The following is a 19,821-nucleotide window of genomic DNA, read 5'->3' on the forward strand; positions in this document are numbered from 1 at the left end:
CCTTATTACTAGCCTTATAAATTGAGTTTCAATGATTCCATGGCTCATTAAAGTTATTTCAATAAGCTTACCAAAAATATCTGGTAAATTATTTAGTGAAGTAGAGGTATTACTTTTATATTATTTTTCACTAACGAATAATATTCATTCATTGATTTATCAACTCATCACACACTCCGAGTTGGAGTACTTTCACACAACTTGACGATAATTAAAGCATTGATTTAACAAAACAACAAAACTTATTAAGGAACTAAAAGTAATTAATTTGTGAATAGTTACTTGAATTAAAAACGAGCATGTTGATGGCATATGTTAAATAGTTTTTCAAATTATCAAAAAGTTTCAATAATTACTCATGTGATAGGGTACTCAAACTCATCGTGTAAGCGATTATTAAATACCAAAAATACTTTAAACAAAATCTATATTAATAGTGATAAAGAGAACATATATTTTTTCCGTTGTTACTCTTAAAATACTAAATCGATATGAAAAAATACATTACCTATTAGGAAGTTACACTATTTTCAGGTGGCATAGGCTGATGACATTTCATCAGGGTATAGAAACTTTACACAGGACACTGGTGAAACCGCGGCAACTGATAGTGTTGAAATAAAACTGAAGCTTGATAACTTGTAAGCTCTTTAGCAACAAATTATCAAATTGAAAAGCACTCTCAAAATTACTCAATAAAAGGGATGCAGCCTTTTCTTAATTAAAACTATCATTTCACTTTATATTTGTAATTATTAAGCCTGGCGACACAAATAAAACACAACGACTGACGCTTAAGAATGTCTTGAATATTTAGGTACATAAGTTTACTAGAAAACTGCTTTGTTTAGAAGTAATAAAATCTGCTTGTTTTCTTTTAGAAGAAAATTCATTGAAAAACAATTACGTTTCAGTTGACAGGAATAGCTTATCTGCAGCTTAGACTTGACTAAGAAATATTTTAGTAAAAAAGCTATACGTGAACATATTCTGTCTTATTATTATCCTCCCGCCCTTGTCCCAATTTCATTTGCGTTCGACGCAGCATGTTTTCTTCTTCCATACTCTACTATCTGTCGTCATTTCACTTATCGACACATATCGACTTTTACACAATCCGTCCATCGTTTCTTTGGATGTCCACAGTAAATCTATACTTATCTATACTAATATTATAAAGAGGTAAAGTTTGTTTGTTTGTTTGGTTGTAATAGGCTCAAAAACTACTGGGCCGTTTTTAAAAATTCTTTCACCATTCGAAAGCTACATTATCCACGAGTAACATAGGCTATATTTTATCCCGGTACGGGCAGTAGTTACCACGGGACGCGGGTAAAACCGCGGGAAAACGGCTAATTATTATAATATAAGTAGACCAATAACACCATTTAAATAAATACCTACCTTTATATTCTCAATCAAAATACACCCACTTACTCCCAAATACCTACGCGAATATCTAAGTTTAATTACACTAGGTATAGTAAACAGTAAACAATGCAAGCTACGGCCAATCATCCCGCAAGTCAAACACGGTCTGCAAGAGATGAACTATCTTCAGTAATAGGTACTGGGGTTCGATACCCGGGCGTTGATTGCGCGTGTTGTTACTTGTAAGACTAAAGACACACACGTGTGTTTAGTTTGTGCAACTTGTATATTAGGTAGTTTGTGTTTAAGGAGTGAAGGTCGTTGATATGTGTAGTTTGGATGGTGACCTTGGATGGGATGGAGACGATTTTTTTTTTGTGATTCATCATCTTTGGTGAATAAATTGGAGCTTTTATAATGCCTTAATAGCTAGTAGCATAGTAATTCAGGAGTGCCGTAACTGAAAGTAAACTTATATTTTGGGTTCCCTACAGTTTCCATAAACTTAATAAAGACGTACATACGCGTAAGATGATAAACATTATGTTGACATTTTAGGCTATACCTAGGTACTAAAAGTTTCAAACGTACAAACCTCATGGCATTAAACTTATAGGTACCAATAATATAATAATTACTTCGACATACAAAAACAACGTATTACTCTTACTACTAGTCAAACATTTCTCCCTTATTTTTGTGGCATATAAAGTAATTTCTGACACTAACACTCATAAATCAGTGTTCTCCACGTAACGTACATTTTGTTCTGCTACCGGCTGCGGCCGAAGATAAGGAGTATTAATTAGATACCTCTCGTGTCTAGCCTAATGTTTGTGTATGTGCCGGCGAGGTTTTATTCGCTAGAAATGTTTATATTTGCTTCGAGGATAACAGCTCATAGAGGAGCTGAAAATACCTGACAAAAAACACGTAGGTAGGTACAAGTACTTAGCATTTTATACGCACACACAACTCGCCAATGCATGTTACCTAATCCAATGTCTAACGATAACAGTTACAATTACCGAAAATACATACACGATTTAGCTTTCAAAATTCTGACAATATGATTCAAATGATCAGAAATGAATGCATTGGGATGCCATTATCGCGCCTTGTCGCGGAAGCTAGCGGAATGACGGCTTTCAATAGCTGTGAGTATAAGGCTAGGTTCTACTGCCAGCGGGTTACGGTGAGGCGAGGTCACAATGTTAGCGGGACACAAGTGTATGACTAAGGTTACCTTTTTTTTTTTTTTTTTTTTTTTTTTTTAGCGACGTAAAATCATCAAATGACCCCTCCCGCTGTGGGTTAGCAGCGGTGAGGGAGTGTCAGACTTTTACTGACTAAAATCGTCGTGTTCCGTCATAGGCCTTTTATGTACCAGGGCCGCGGTATCTCTTTCGAACAACCCGCAGCCCCGGCAGGCCTTGGCCCTGCTGGGCCCCGCTGGGGTTGCTGACATCTCTTTGAGGAGCGCGTGGAACAACGCGCGCCGTCGACACGGGTCTGTCGTCTAGAAAGACAGAGGGACGATGAGCCACCCGAACTCACCGCCCACAGACCCACGCCTACGGTGGCCGGGAGTCATCTCGCGACACCCGGCGCCCATGGTGTCTACCTGGTCCAGCGCGGCGGCCGGGATGAGAGGTGCGAACTCTCTGGCGTTCCGCCTCCTCCTTCTCGAGCATGACCGCTTCGCAGAAGGAGGCGACGGCATCCCATTCCCTCTCGCCCCGGACCATGGCCTGAACCAGGGCCGGACGCGAGAGGTCGCCGCCGCCCAAAGCCTCGACGAGGACCCGGCGGTACCCCTCCCATGACTAAGGTTACCTTGGTTTTGTATAAGATGGTGTGTCATGGTGTCACAATTAGTTCTTGTAAAAATGACATTGTAAGTATAGTAAGTTCAACTCAGTCGTGCGCGCGGCCTTTTGTGTGGGTAATCCTTGTACATATACAGTGACTTTGTGTGCGTGACAAGAGGTACAGTCAGGTACAAATACAGTTATTTCGGGGTTGTATACAGGTGTTTAAGAAAAATAGTTATAACGTAATTTAGTGTTAATCTTTTTATAACGATTCTGAATCGCTACTTGAAAAATCAAATGATGAATTTTTGGATTCGCTACTTTCCAAGGTGAATTATAAATTCTGACTCCATGTCAAAATGTCTATAGTATTCTTCTTTATTCTTTTGTACATGTCGACAAGTATTACCCCACATCCCTTAATCAATTTGATTTAAACGTTCATTTATGAGTTTCATTATTTCCGTCTTATTTTGGTCGACATTATGCGAAGCAATATAATTTTTTAAAATTCCCCACACATTTTGTTTACATTATTATACACGATTACGTTTTTTTTTTTAGTCCACACTTTTATTTATTGTCCGCGTACCCCGAGCTAGAAAATATGTAAGGAGTATTTAATTCATCTTAGATATTTCACGTCATTTATTTCTTAGACACTGTCAATGTCAATTTGAAAAGACGTATGAGAAAATAATGAAAAACTGTAAAATGTTATAATAAAAAGCTTTGAATGTTTCATTTTTTGAAACGCTACCTGACTCCTTTGAAACATTTTCTCCGTGAAGAACTAGACATTTTTGTAAACGACTGTACCCATAACAAAAAGCGATAAGAACACGTCATCCTCGGACGACGTCACTGTCACACGAATGAAAGTTGTATATTTACAAGCCGACGCACACATAGGGCCGCGCGCAAATCTGAGTTGAACTATCTATAATTGTATTAATGTTTTTGTTAGGCTCAATAAGTTCAAATTTGATTATTGACAATTATGTATCACCTAGGCTTAAAGGTTACCAATAGAATAGCTGGATTTCTAGAAAATTAAGGCGTTAAAATGACTCATTTTGTTCAAATATTGAATGAATGTTTGTTCATGGTTTTGACGCACCGCAGTCAATTCATATTAAGGTATCATCTATGAGTCATTTCGAACACCAAACGGTAATTTCATAATCAACCCGAAAAATCATTTATCAATACGTCTTAAAAGGTTACAATGTCTGCGGTACTTTTACAGTTTTATGCTTTATTCAAATAACTTACCTAGTATAGTATACATATACTACTTCAATGTACGAAGTCACGTAAGCATAAATCAGTAACAAAGTTAGAAAAAAAATTATCGGAATATACCTCACGTTCTTACTACCTGAAATAACCCAGAAATCCTTTCTAATAAACTCACAAATAACAATACAGTTTCGGATCAAATGACATTAATAACGTACCTTACCTTAGTTCCGGATCTCCGGAACTCCGGAACTCCGGGACTCGCGCCGAGTCGGTGTCACCGTTGTAAATCTTATGAAGCAATACCACGATCCATTTCACTTGGACTTCGATTACCTTAGACACACGTACAAGTAAATAAGCTATATTTGTTTAGTTTTGTTGTATTTATTATAGTTCGGCCATTCAGAGAATGCGTTCCTGACACGTCGCGATTGAACTGACGACGTAACTTTGCAATGGCGTTGCAGTTACGATAAAAATATTTTTGCTGGTTGTTTACCGTTTTAACAATTGAGGAGCATTAAAACAACATTATTATATCAATAATCAATGAATGTTATAATTTTGTGCCAAACTGAGTGTCAAATAACTTGGTAAACAATATTTTTCTAAATCTATACTGCGCTATTACAAGGTTATGTCAGCGGTTTATATTTTGTAGTGCTGTGCTAAAAATAACAGGCAAGTATCGTAATCTGTTCTTATACAGTTATAATATAAAATAATACGTTTTGATTTTCTTTTTAAGAATTGGAAAATAATGGACTATAAGACTTAATTATAACGTTTATGAAATATAAAAATAAAACTATGACCAAACCGCATTTTTATACTTAGATTAAAAATGGTAACCCCAAATGGCGTTATGGGCCGCCATTTTGTGACGCTAAAACAGTCGTCCGTTGTCGTTTCGTGCGCATAGACCACGTTTTTCAAGTGTTTTCGATCTGTTTTTATTTGATTACCCGGCTTTTGTTAGACCGAGATATCAGGATTGATTCTGTTATTGATAATAATATAATTATACATGTAGGCGAAGATGATGATGAAGACACCACCTCCTCAAGCAAATCGGAGTCTGATTAATATTCTGTTCGCACATTCAATTCAATGTACTTGTAACAAAGAATAAATAAAACAATTTTATTATATGAATATTACCTTTTTTTGGTTTCCACTTAAATAACTAAAATATAAAACAAATGATTCCGCCAATTTAAAACGAAAATAATCTTAAAATAATGCGGCGGTTCATTTTGAAGGAACGGTAACGAACTCAGTGTTATGTTGTGCCCATCACTAGTCGTGACTAACTGATAGGTGTCAGGAACGCATTCTCTGAACGGCCGAAGTATAGTAAGAACAGTAAGCTAAAGATATAATGGTTCGTTACAATTATTAGTCATCATCCTCATCCTCCGAGCCTTTTCCCAACTATGTTATGGTCGGCTTCCAGTCTAACTGGATTCAGCTGAGTACCAGTGCTTTACAAGAAGCGACTGCCTATCTGACCTCCTCAACCCAGTTACCCGGGCAACCCGATACCCCTTGGTTAGACTGGTGTCAGACTTACTGGCTTCTGACTACCCGTAACGACTGCCAAGGATGTTCAATGACAGCCGGGACCTACAGTTTAACGTGCCATCCGAAACACAGTCATAAGTCGTTACAATTATTATACTTCGGCCGTTCAGAGAATGCGTTCCTGACACCTATCAGTTAGTCACGACTAGTGATGGGCACAACATAACACTGAGTTCGTTACCGTTCCTTCAAAATGAACCGCCGCATTATTTTAAGATTATTTTCGTTTTAAATTGGCGGAATCATTTGTTTTATATTTTAGTTATTTAAGTGGAAACCAAAAAAAGGTAATATTCATATAATAAAATTGTTTTATTTATTCTTTGTTACAAGTACATTGAATTGAATGTGCGAACAGAATATTAATCAGACTCCGATTTGCTTGAGGAGGTGGTGTCTTCATCATCATCTTCGCCTACATGTATAATTATATTATTATCAATAACAGAATCAATCCTGATATCTCGGTCTAACAAAAGCCGGGTAATCAAATAAAAACAGATCGAAAACACTTGAAAAACGTGGTCTATGCGCACGAAACGACAACGGACGACTGTTTTAGCGTCACAAAATGGCGGCCCATAACGCCATTTGGGGTTACCATTTTTAATCTAAGTATAAAAATGCGGTTTGGTCATAGTTTTATTTTTATATTTCATAAACGTTATAATTAAGTCTTATAGTCCATTATTTTCCAATTCTTAAAAAGAAAATCAAAACGTATTATTTTATATTATAACTGTATAAGAACTGATTACGATACTTGCCTGTTATTTTTAGCACAGCACTACAAAATATAAACCGCTGACATAACCTTGTAATAGCGCAGTATAGATTTAGAAAAATATTGTTTACCAAGTTATTTGACACTCAGTTTGGCACAAAATTATAACATTCATTGATTATTGATATAATAATGTTGTTTTAATGCTCCTCAATTGTTAAAACGGTAAACAACCAGCAAAAATATTTTTATCGTAACTGCAACGCCATTGCAAAGTTACGTCGTCAGTTCAATCGCGACGTGTCAGGAACGCATTCTCTGAATGGCCGAACTATAGTATTTTTATATTATTATCGGAGTTAATAGATTTGATATAACGGGTCAAATATAGTGAAAAAAGGTGAGCTTTCAATGTAAAATGGATGAATTAAAATAATAGATTTTATTTCGGCTAGACATTTTTAGTGATCCGACCAAACTTTATTGAGGCCATTTATTTTATTTCAGGCAATAGTTCAGACCATTTGTACGTATCAGGCCTATTCGAAAAGCATGTGTTAAACGTTAAATTCACTGAATTGTAAGCAAATAAGAATTTATTTTATTCCTTCCTTCAATATTCTGTTTGTTATACAAGTAAACGACCTTAGAATTTCATATAACTGAATTATTTGTATACATATATTTTAGGTACACTGGTATCTACAATCTTAACTCTCTATTTGGTAGTCAGGTTAAAAGATAACACGGTTTATTGGACTCATAACACGTGAAAATGTAGAATAAGCTCACGGGATTTTCTCGACATTTTATATTATTAAAAACTAAGTAACTTCTGCCAGCGGTTTATCTCGTATATTGCGGGAACTTCTTCTCGAACGAGGTAAAAAGTAGCATATAGCCTTCCTCGATAAATGGGCTATCTAACATTCAAATTGGATCAGTAGTTCCTGAGAATACAGAGCGTTCAAGAAAAGAAACAAACTCTTCAGCTTTATAATATTTTATTTAAAAAATGTTTCTCAAACCAAAACTGTGAGTGGGTGTATGGCTAAATGGTTTTGCTTCAAAAGAGTTGCGTTAGCCGTGATAAATGAATAAATAAGTAGAATGTTAAAACCTTAGTTGTAAGACTTGGTGGGCGATGACCCTTATCACGTGGTTTCCGAGCGAGTGAGTTAAGAAACTCTTCACTTTTGTACGTAAGCTTTTTTTGCAAATGTGTTTTAAATGCTTGAAACTGTCTCGTAAGTACAAAGATATGTTTTACTTGAGAAATTGTGTTTTTCTTTCATCAAATAGCACCTATACCTACCTTAAATTGCTTCAGACAATGACTTAGGTTTATAGCTAAAAGAGAACCTCATTTTGAGTCTACAAGATAACTTACAAATCTTTAGACCAAGGTCGGAGATTACTCCTATGTTTCCATAAAAAACAATGGCCTATTCTTCTTAACGAGTAACATGTCTGGATTTTCCACGAACGAATTAATATGTGAAAACGTTAAGAAAAACGTAAATGGTACAAAGTAAAGTATAAGCTAATCATTGTCAACTGAATGATATCAAAGGATCCAAAATAACCAATGAAACATGACTTAATAAGATCTATAAATAAACTAAAACTTCCTATCCAAATAAAGTCATAATCTGTCTCTGATCTATTAATAAGTTTAGCTACCAAATTAACCCAATGAGCAGACAATAATTTAGGCAAACAGCTTCTAACAGCTTCTAATTTTAGGACTTTTCCAGAACAACGCACGCGAGTAAGCCCGGGAGCCCTGGAACTCTCAACGGCGTGAATGGCAGCGTGCATGGGGAGGCGCGGCAGGCGCAGTCCAAAAAGACCATCATCAGGATGTTGGGTGAGAACTCCTCAATACTCTACAGCTGATAGGAGTTTAGACTGGCGTGGCGGTGTTGATGCCCTCATACATTTTACGTAACATACCTAAGCTTGTAAGTTTTTTTTTTGGATAATTACTTACAAGGCAACTTTTGTAATTAGGTACAGCGCCCATATTTTCGCTTAAATGCTTACATTTACTATTAATGGTAAACTGATTCTTCTTTCTCAATACATGTTTAAAAAAAGCAAATTCTTCAGTTCAATTCTAGAGTTAGAACCTGTTTAATACTGCGTTCAGTAGATGGTCACTGACTGTCACACATTCAAAATTGGCCATAAGCGTATATTTACAGGTTAAATTTCCACATAACCCTTTAGCGACAAACCACCAAAATGTAATCGTAACTGTTAATTTGTGTGTCCACGTACAAAATTGGAAATTCTAACGAAAACGTTTTGAGCATTAGGGCCAAATTATTATCAAATAGGCTGACTAACTGTGCCGACCAGTGGGCGGAATTCAATTGTGGTTTAAACTGCAGTTACCAGTAGTTTAGCTGTAAACTAAACCATCACATCACTCGAATTTGTATGCCATTTGCCGAGCTTTGACTGTTAGTTAACACAATTTACTTGTCGGCTTTTATTTCTAATGCATGTTTAGGAATTTCTCTTTTCTATGTTTAGTTAAGTGGACAGCAAAGGTTTATGTAGGATTATTCAACAATACAGTGACTCGTAAAAGAACACTACAATTTTAATTCTATCTGACCGCCCACAACTACAAAATGGTAGGGATCATAAGTAATGTCCATTTTTTTGCTGTGCATTTCTGCTAGTCTACAGATGATACAGTTATAAAATGTGGTGATAAAAAAAATTTTTTTTTTGAAAATACTAAGATTCTCAAAATACAATTACCAAAACAGCACAAAAGATGAACTTATCAAATAACTTTTCGCCCACATGCAAGGCTGAATTGCTGACAGACGGGTACCGTTCCCACCTGTCGCTCAATTGATCCGGGTCAAAGGATCTCCACGTCGCAGCCATGCTGGCCTGATATTTGTCACCCAAGTCCTGTGTAATAGCGAGACTGTTTTATTGATGGGCGAAATCCATTTTGCGGATGGAGACAGTGAAATGGAACGATAAGTATTATTGGCTGACGGGTTTATTGGGAACCAATATGGGAAAAGAGAATTGTAGGTATTAAGTATTGTCTCAAAATCGCCATGTTGATTTGACTAAGTGGGAGGAAAATGTTATTAGTTTTTTCTCTTAAAAATAATGTTAGTCCCCAGTATCGTTCATCATTTAAAACATTACCCTCTAATGTAGCAGTTGGGTAAAAACTACTGATATGTAAATTATAACCATACAATATTTGGCAATATCACCCACATCAACATTTACGATATCCTTCACAAGTGGTCCACCAGATTCTTTCCTCACATTAAGGCTATATTTGCACCCTCTGTATGCAAATAAGGCCTCTCAATATTCTATTAGAAGCTATGAATTCTTTAGGGCTCTAAGTGGTCCATTGTGTGGTAGCTTTTAACGCGGACCCCTTTACTTAGACTTAGGGAACTACAACAAACTATTAAGAGTTTTAGTCTTGTTTGCGCAATTAGCACTTTGTGTGTTGGCGAAGTTTCGTGGTCAACTTTGGAATTATAAACTTTGGTACACGTGTATTTTTGTTTAATATTACTTTGTTGTTCTTTAGGAATATCTAGAGTATTGTTTAATCATTAGATGATTTTACGAAACATAGTCGTGTATAAAATAATGTATTTAAGAGTGATATCAAAAACTCCAAACAACGTACGGTGCAACTTCTATATCCAGATCTTCGTAGAGTCCATTATAATCGACTTTGCACACACCTTCGTACTATATTTCAGATCCATCTAATCCTTCTAACAGACAACCCACACATTTTGGTTTTCTTAATTATTATCCTTGTCCGCACGACAGGGTCTTATTTGCTTGATCGATTTACTAAAAGAGGTATTACATTAGTTAATTAGCTACATTTAAAGGAAATCTGTGACACACACCTATAAAAATATGTGATAATACCTAGTTAACAATCTTCTTTGTTTTTCTTTTGTTATAGCGGCTGTGGTGGTTGCATTCTTCGTGTGCTGGGCACCATTCCACTTCCAGCGTCTATTCTATATCTACGGCGCGTCGAGCCGTCACTACCACACCATCAATGAGTACCTGTTCTACGTGGCTGGTGCCTTCTACTACATATCGGCGACTGTTAATCCGATACTGTATAATGTTATGAGTCATAGGTGGGTGGAAATATTGTTCTTACTAATATTGTTAATGCGAAGAATGTTAAGAACCTGAAAAAGGACACAGAAGAATATGAATATGGATAGGCTACTTTTTATCCAAGGGTGGGAAGTAGTTTACCGAGGATGCTCATAAAACGGCGGGGAACAGCTAATAATAATGTAAGTGTGTAAACGCACGCTGTCACGCAACATCAATCATCTCCCATTATATGTAAAAAATATTAAATATAACTAAACTGGACGATTTTGGATAACATTTCATGGTTAATTATAAAGAAAAATCTATCATTTGTAAAAATAAACTACTACATTTATAAAATGAAGAATTATGAAAAAAAGGGCCCAAAAAAAATGTGTCAAAATGTGACAACTGTCAACAACAACAATAACAATATTATGAACAAATAAAATGGAAATTAATGGAAAGAGATGATCACACGAGCAGCGTCTAGACGGAATGTACGCCCACCACCCCCGGAATCGTCGCTCAGCTCCGCCTCGCCGCCGCCGGACCCCGGACCACCAGTGATACCGGCGGCTGCAGCTGCGTCGAGCTCGAGCGACGAGTACTTCTCTCCGCCAACGTCGCCACCACCTGTGCGTCGGCAGGGGAGACGCCGGCCACCGACGGGCTTGGGATCGGGGGACCAACAGGTCCCTAGCAGGGTCCCCGCTACCGGTGGTTGTGTGCAGCGCATGAGATGGACTCAGAAAATGAACGAGAACGTCATGCGCGCATACTACGGGTCCACAGAGGGAGGAACTAACCTCACTGCGTACCGTGATAGGATGCTGTCTCTGTTTCAGGTACTAGAGCCAGCCGTCAACGTCTCTGCCCAACGACTGTCGGATCAGGTGCGGGTTATCCAGCGCAATCACAGACTGGACGACGCCGCACTTGATCGGCTGCGCTTAGAGATGCTGGGCAGCCCTATGGTCACCACCTCGTCACAGGCCGCGGTACCACCGCCACCTCCAGGCGAAATCACGCCGCGGTCCGATCTTGTTGAACGGGATGAGGATGATAGGGTTGAAACGGTAAGTACCCAGTGCAATGAACAGGTGAGGAGTGCTCTGGAGGATGCGATTCTGGAGTTTAGATACTCACCCGTCGAAAGCCGACCACGACTACCACGCTTGCCTATGCACAGACAAAATAGGGCGCTGGTGTGTGCTCTGGATTCGCTGTTGGAAAAATATTTTGAAAACAGCGAAGACCTCCTTGATACACACTCAATTATGTATTGCGCGGCTGTTGCTGCATGTCGTGTGGCTAATGTCAAATTCCCTGACAAGGACAGAGCCACACGACCAAAGTTAGCGGTACCAGCCTGGCAATGCAGGATTGAGCGTCGTATCGAGGGGGCCAGAGTACTCATTGGCAAACTATATTGCTTCAGGGAAGGTAATACCCGACCACGGGTGATGCGCTTTGTGAGGCGTGCATTTGTGGGGACTGGACTCAGTCCTCATGAATATATGTCACGTGTCACAGAGCGCATCGACTTCCTGAGGCAAAAAGTCTGTGCATGGGCGAGCCGTATTCGAAGGTATAAACGACGGGTAGAACGTTACACCCAGAATCGTATGTTCCAGAGTGACCAAAGGTGGGTATATAGAACTTGGGAGCAACCTGAGCAATGCGTGATGGACGGGAGCCGACCGGATGATGATGCCACAAACATGTTTTGGCGCAACCTCTGGTCGACGCCCGTCTGTCACGAGGAGGGTGACTGGACACGTGATGTTGAGCGAGAGTGTGAAAAAATACCAGAAATGGAAGAGGTTAATATTACCTCCTCCGACGTAGCCTATGCAGTCCGTCCGATGCAGAATTGGAAATCACCAGGGCCGGACGGACTGCACAATTTCTGGTTAAAGTGGCTGCAAAGTTCGCACCCCTGTTTAGCATCACAGTTTCAGTCATCCTTAGAAGCCGGGTCGCTCCCACAGTTTCTAACAACAGGGATTACCCACCTGCTCCATAAATCAGGTAGTACCGCGGAACCCAAAAATTATAGACCGATCACTTGTTTACCGACGGTCTATAAACTTCTTACATCTATTTTGAGATTAAAAATAAATCAACATATTGAAAAATATTCAATTATGTCAACTTCTCAAAATGGATGTAAGAAGGGGTCCCGTGCTACTAAGGAGCTGCTCCTCACTGATATGGTCATCAGCCAACAGGTTCGGCGATCCCGAAAGAATTTTTTCGACATGTTGGATAGACTATAAGAAGGCCTACGACTCGGTCCCCCATACATGGCTTAAGAGGGTATTGGAGTTGTATAAAATAAACTCAACTCTACGCGCCTTTCTTGCGTCATGTATGGAGCAATGGAGAACGGTTCTTCACTATCCAGGATGTCGAGAAATTGAAGGGACCGCCGATCCTATTAAGATCGAGCGGGGAATTTTCCAGGGTGACAGTTTGAGTCCACTTTGGTTTTGCCTGGCCTTGAACCCTCTGAGCACATTGCTAGAGGGCTCGGGGTTGGGCTATCCTTTGCGGAGAGGGGGTCAGGTTATATCCCATTTGCTTTACATGGACGATCTGAAACTGTTTGCCACCACAGAATTGCAGCTGGTGAAGCTACTGAAGGTCACTGAAACTTTCAGTAGTTGCATCAGGATGGAATTTGGTGTGGACAAATGTGCAGTCATGCATGTAAAGCGAGGGGGAATTGTGGAATCTTAGGGAGTACAACTCTCAGATTCTATAAACCTGAGATCACTCTCCGCAAACGATACATATAAATACTTTGGTATGGCGGAGGGGTTAGGCATCAATGTGGCTGTCATGAAACAGTCATTACGGGAGCGTTTCTTTGGCCGCCTGAATAAGGTCCTGAAAAGTTCCTTATCGGGAGGCAACAAGGTTCGCGCCTTTAATGGTTGGGTCATGCCAGTCCTGATGTACTCTTTCGGCATACTCAAATGGACTCAAACTGAATTGGACGCCCTGGATAGGAAAGTCCGCACACTGCTGACCGCAGAACGAATGCATCACCCACGATCGTCAGTGATGAGACTGTACATCCCACGGAAATGTGGAGGCCGAGGCTTTTTAAATGCAAAGACGCTCCACAACCGCGAGGTGTGCAGTCTCAGAGAATATTTTCTCAAAAGCGACGTGGGTATGCACCGTGATATGGTGGCAGTGGACAGAGGACTCACCCCGCTGTCGTTGGCAAATGAGAACTGGCGCAAACCTGTCGTACTAACTACCCACGATCGCAGGGAGGTATGGCAGAGCAAACAGCTACACGGACGCTTCTTCGGGGCTCTTCATGGCCCCGATGTAGACTTCAAAGCGTCCGTATCTTGGCTACGCTTCGGTGACTTGTTTGGAGAAACCGAAGGGTTTGTATGTGCAATTATGGACGAAGTTATCCTTACGAATAACTACCGGAGATATATCGTGAAAGACGGGACGGTTGACATATGTCGGGCATGTCACCATCCGGGTGAGTCTATCAGACATATTATATCTGGTTGTTCTCGTTTGGCTAATGGTGAATATTTGCACAGACATAACCAAGTGGCCAAGATCATCCACCAGCAGCTTGCTCTGCAATACAACCTTGTAGACCTTGAGGTACCGTACTACAAGTATGCGCCCGACCCAGTTCTCGAAAAGGACCATATCACGTTGTACTGGGATCGATCTATCATCACTGACAGGACTATTGTAGCCAATAAGCCTGATATTGTGGTGATAGATCGATTAGCGCGCCGCGCGATGATAGTCGATGTCGCCGTTCCGCATGACGAGAACCTTGTGAAAGCTGAGAAAGAGAAACAAATAAAGTATCTCGACTTAGCGCACGAGGTTGTCGCCATGTGGAGTGTCGACACGGCTGTTGTTGTGCCGATTGTCGTTACGGCCAATGGTTTAATAGCCAAGAGCCTCGACGAACACCTCAGGAGGCTCTCGTTGGGCGGCTGGATCAAGGGACTGATTCAGAAGGCAGTACTCCTTGATACGGCACGTATTGTGAGGAGGTTTCTGTCTCTGGGACCCTAACCACCGGTACCTTGGACCCTGTGGCAACCTATTTTTTATATTTTTAAATGTTTTTTATTTTTATATTTAATATTTAAAAATGTAAATGATATGTTCTAAATAAATAAATGACGTTGTAATGTAAGTGTAATAAGTAGTAAAGACTAATACACAGATAAAAAATATACCTATATACCTGTAAGCCTAGTTCACGAGTTATTAGAGATTTTAACCTGTAGCAAAGAACCAGAAGGAGATCGTTAGTGTCACTGAAAATAACTTATTATAAACAATAGCAACACGAAATGGTGAAAACAACACGACACTTCATTAAGTACACTATAATTTCGTACTTAATTACTTCAACAAAAGACCTATTTCTGGGATAATTCTAGCACTTCTAATCATTTCACGAGATCGTCTAATTTCCCATTCTAGTGAGAGTTTATGAATTTCAGTCATTACTACAAGAGTGCCTCTTTGTTAGTAAAGAACGAACATTAGTACTTAACCCTATAAATAGTTGTGTCCGTAAAAGTGATCGCACGATGTGTAGGTATGTTTATAAACGTGCCCGCGCAAAAACTCATAGGCTTTTGATGTTTCAGTTATGCGAGTAATTTGACGTTTGGAATACTTTAAATTTATAACTTCCCTTTGGTGTAAAGCGTATTTAGTTTGCTTTTACAGTTTGTTTTCTATTAATAGATTACTTTGCATCCAAATGTATTTAAATAGATTTCGCCCACGATTCGTCCGTGTCGCGTGGGAACCACGTCTTGTACTGGGATAACATGACATCCAGCTGGTCTTTTGCGTGTGAAAGTTTTACAAATCAAACAAAAAATAACTAATTTTCAATATTATGTAGAGACTACAAGAATTAGATACGACTTTATACCCTTTCATTCTAACATACTCAAATTGGATTGAAAACCAATTTCTGAAAATCTCTTCCCGCAGGTACCGCATAGCCTTCACGGAAACCCTCTGCTGCGGCAAAGTCGGCAGAAAGAAGAGCAGGTGTCGAGAACACTCCAGCATTCGGGAGACCATGGTGAACCATACTTCCGACGGCACCCATCTTGTCAGGGTCCGCTCCGAGATCCAGAACAAGAGGAACCGCCTCGATAGGAGAAGCAGAAGGTGCAGCTACTACGGAACAGAGACCACCAGCCTCTGCAGCGAGAAGTGGAGACAGGACACTCCTAAGAAGATGAACAGCATACTGATAAATGATAGAAACAGTGTGACGTCGTCTCTTTGTAATAATAATGATAGTCATTTGTACAGTGACTTCAAAATGGATGGTGATGTCACTTAAGTTTTTATGTAAGTATGTGAGTAAGGTGTCAGTTTGTAAGCCACTGGATTAACTTTTGTATGATGTAAGTACCAGTGAATATATTGTGATAAATATTTAGGTGTAAACGTAATTTATTGTAGGTTTAATAAGTTAAGATAGGCTTGATTTTTTATGGATAGGTACACGCGAAAAGTTCTATGTGTATATCCTTCATTATTACTTGGAAAATATGAATAAAAAAGCTTTAAGTTAACTTTTCTATGCGATATAAATTGTAAATACCGATAATCATTAACTTCCCAAAATTTACATAATACATAACTTTCAATCTTTTACATACTTAAACTCAAATATTACTATATCCCATTAAACTTAACTTGTGCATTTATCTTCAAAATCACTCAAAATTAAATAAGCTTTAAATCATAATATAATTTTTCATTGTGTTCTCATTTTCATATTTATATACATTAGTTTTTCATCTTATTCTCGCTTTGTTATTCGTCGAAATTTTGTCAAAATCAAAGATAATGTTTTTATATCAAATAGGCCTTTGCTTGCTCTTATAAAACGTCATACTAGTTGCACGGTTCCAAAAACTAGGTCTCACGGAGAAAAACCGGCAAGAATCTTCATTATTATTCTATTAACGAAACAAAAATAACATATGTATAGGTACATTTCCTATTTCCTACTTCATAACTAGACATAAACTAGTTGATATTTTCACTTACTGAGTAAATTGCTTACTCAAGTCTCGAGGGAAACACCCAAAATATAATATGGAGGTACCCATTGAGTAGTACATACGGTTTATTATGATTGCCTATGGTTATTTTATGAAGGAAACTACGTGCTTTCTGAAGGTCAAGAAATTTTATTAACAACAGGAAATAATTGCCTTTATTTGTTGACAGAACTAATTGTGTCGTGAGTATTTTTCTTTGAATTATTTGTTTCTACGAAGGATGAATTTGTCTTCATAAAACGACACTTTATTTGAAATTCCAATTTTGTTTTATGATAGTTGAATTAATGAGAGTACCTAAATATCTTATTTATATGAAACTGAAACACTAAATAATTATTTTAAATGCTAGAAAGAGAGTCCATTCAGAATGATTATGAAACGCTAAAATAAATCGTTTATGTTATACTACTTTTATCGAACAGCCGAGAAGTGTCATGTTTTATACTATGGATAATATTAATTTTCAATGATATATCCTCAATAACTAGTAAATTATTTAATTTATATAGAATACACTACTATACACTACATAATCATACAAAGACATAGTTAGTACATTGTCATTCAACTGTCACAGTAGTGACACGCCATTGAATGCGTACATTGTGTGCGCAGAACACGAAACATATGACAATCGTAATTAATTCCCAGTATTAGCTGAGGCGTATTAGTTTATCAATGAAATGTCACATCTTGACGTACAAATTAATGTTGGACACTGTAATAATGGTGGGTTACCATGAATAAATAAAGTTTATATTTTACTAGCCATTTTCCCGCGGTTGCACCCGCGTCCCGTGGGATTAAACTTACCGTTTTCAAAAAAAAAAAATTATAACCCTCAAATTTTGACTTCTGACCTCGAATAATATGCAAATAAAGGATTTGATTTGATAACTTTTGACCCACACATGGGATCGATGGGGACTTTTAATATTTTATTTGTAATGGTAAACAGAAGCTCTCCACAAAAATTTGGCTTTCCGGGAATTTTTGTTATTATATGTATTTCAAAAGTCTATTTTGACCGGACTATAAATATAATAACAAAAGCAATGTTTCATGTGCATATGACGCGAACAATGCTAGAACTAGTTATTCTCATAATAAATCACGCAGCCATAAATCAGCTTCGAAACAATGCACAAACTATTTCAGTAAGTTTACTCGCCGCGGTTACTGGACAAAATAACTAACTGGTTAACAACTTACTGTTTGGGTGGTTCGTGGCCAGTTTAGACCTGAAGCCCGCTAGACTTAACATTTCGGCTTACTTTGTAGTAGGTAACATATTCGTATGTATGTGTCGGCGTCAGGATCCGACATCGTTAAATAAAACAAAGGGGTTCTCACACAATCACTTGGTTTATTCCAATTAACACAGTATTAGTCACTACAATTATTTATCACTAATTTGTGGGAGGTGTGCACTCGGCAACGGTCGGTGAACGAATGACCCGAGTCGTTTTTTTTTTTTTTTTTTTTTTTGGTATGGCATCTCGCAGTTCAGCCTAGGAGGCCGTGTACTGCTTAACCGGACTTTTCCCTGTGGATGCCTAGATTTTAAGGCCTCCAGCCAGGGGCGTAAAACAACTTATAAACTAAGCGACTGCGCTAAGGGTACCCCCTGTGGGGTCGGACCTCGGCTTAGGGCGTCGCTGGGGAGGCAGCAAAGGGACAGCATTGACATATATTCTAGCGATAGACAAGAACATCCATACAAATAATTTACCCGCTTATGTCGTCTCTTGACATCTCGATGACGTATTGTGACATGTAGTCGTCCTCATTGATGTTAATTGCAGAAGTGTCGCTCGTATTTTGCCTACATTTTTCATTACTCAAAAAGTTTATATCTAAGTGAATTAAAAATCATGTAATATATCAAAAAGTTTATTTATATCTAATTGAATGCAAAATCATGTAATATATTAAAACCAGGAACTTATTTTTAGGGTTTTTAATATTAATTACGATGTTTTTTTTTCTTAAGAGGGCTATCACAAATTTTCGCGAATTTAATTATTTTTTCTTGAAAGTAAGAACATACCATGACAAAGTGAAGTCTGTTTTCATTGATATTTTACCTACTGCCAGTTTTATGGCACATCTGTTTCTGCACGATTTTCTTAATCCATAATTTAAGATGGCGGGCGGGAACAAATTAATGCATATTTGTAAAATTGAATTATAAATGAAAAGTATGATATACAAGCGTTGTAATAGCATGAACAGCGTGTAATTTTACTAACTTGACTCTCGAATTAGTTTATATGTGTAAGTTTATACCTTGATATGTATTTTCTATTTTATAATTGTCGTTTCATAGACATCCATCTGACGCAGGTGTCAAAATCGCTCTGATTTGCCATTTTGGGCACTGCATAGTCTGCACTGCAGTTCAGTGTGGTAAGCTTTTTGTTCGGAACGTTCTATCTAGTACGTAGTACATATATATCGATGAGGGACAGGCTGGATCATATGATCATTATTATTAAATGGGGAATTTAAAGCTACTGGCTCAGCTCGCGGGCTGGCTCGATGAGCAGGGGTCGGGAGGACAGAGATCGGGACGTCGCGGCGGACCTCGGCGGCGAGGTTTGTACGAACGCGGTTTGTATTTGTGTAGGGTGCTAGTGAGTTTACTACTCTCTTGGAGGACAGTTATCTCATCGTCGGGTTCTAGAAGGGCATGCCTAGGGCGGCGAATCCTACTGATGCGGGAGGGAGTGTAATTACTGGCTGACACGATAAGTGAGTTATCGTGTTTCTCAGCGCGTTCGAAGTACCGTATGGCGGCACGCTTCATATACTGGCGGATGGTGGGGATTTTTAAGTCGAGATG

The 19,821-nt window shown here is 38.6% G+C and overlaps 1 protein-coding gene across 1 annotated transcript in view; it reads left to right on the plus strand.

The window, feature by feature from the left end:
* Positions 1–18,275, plus strand: part of LOC124635730 (neuropeptides capa receptor) — a 92,901-nt gene extending 74,626 nt beyond the window's left edge. Inside the window, exons 5-7 of the mRNA XM_047171680.1 lie at positions 8,496–8,608; positions 10,718–10,901; positions 15,883–18,275. Of these exons, the coding sequence (XP_047027636.1) occupies positions 8,496–8,608; positions 10,718–10,901; positions 15,883–16,243 (658 nt within the window). The 3' untranslated portion in view covers positions 16,244–18,275. The remainder of the gene's footprint in view (positions 1–8,495; positions 8,609–10,717; positions 10,902–15,882) is intronic.
* The last annotated feature ends 1,546 nt before the right edge of the window (positions 18,276–19,821 follow it).

Source organism: Helicoverpa zea, chromosome 13 (genome assembly GCF_022581195.2).
Source record: "Helicoverpa zea isolate HzStark_Cry1AcR chromosome 13, ilHelZeax1.1, whole genome shotgun sequence".
Lineage (NCBI taxonomy): Eukaryota > Metazoa > Arthropoda > Insecta > Lepidoptera > Noctuidae > Helicoverpa > Helicoverpa zea.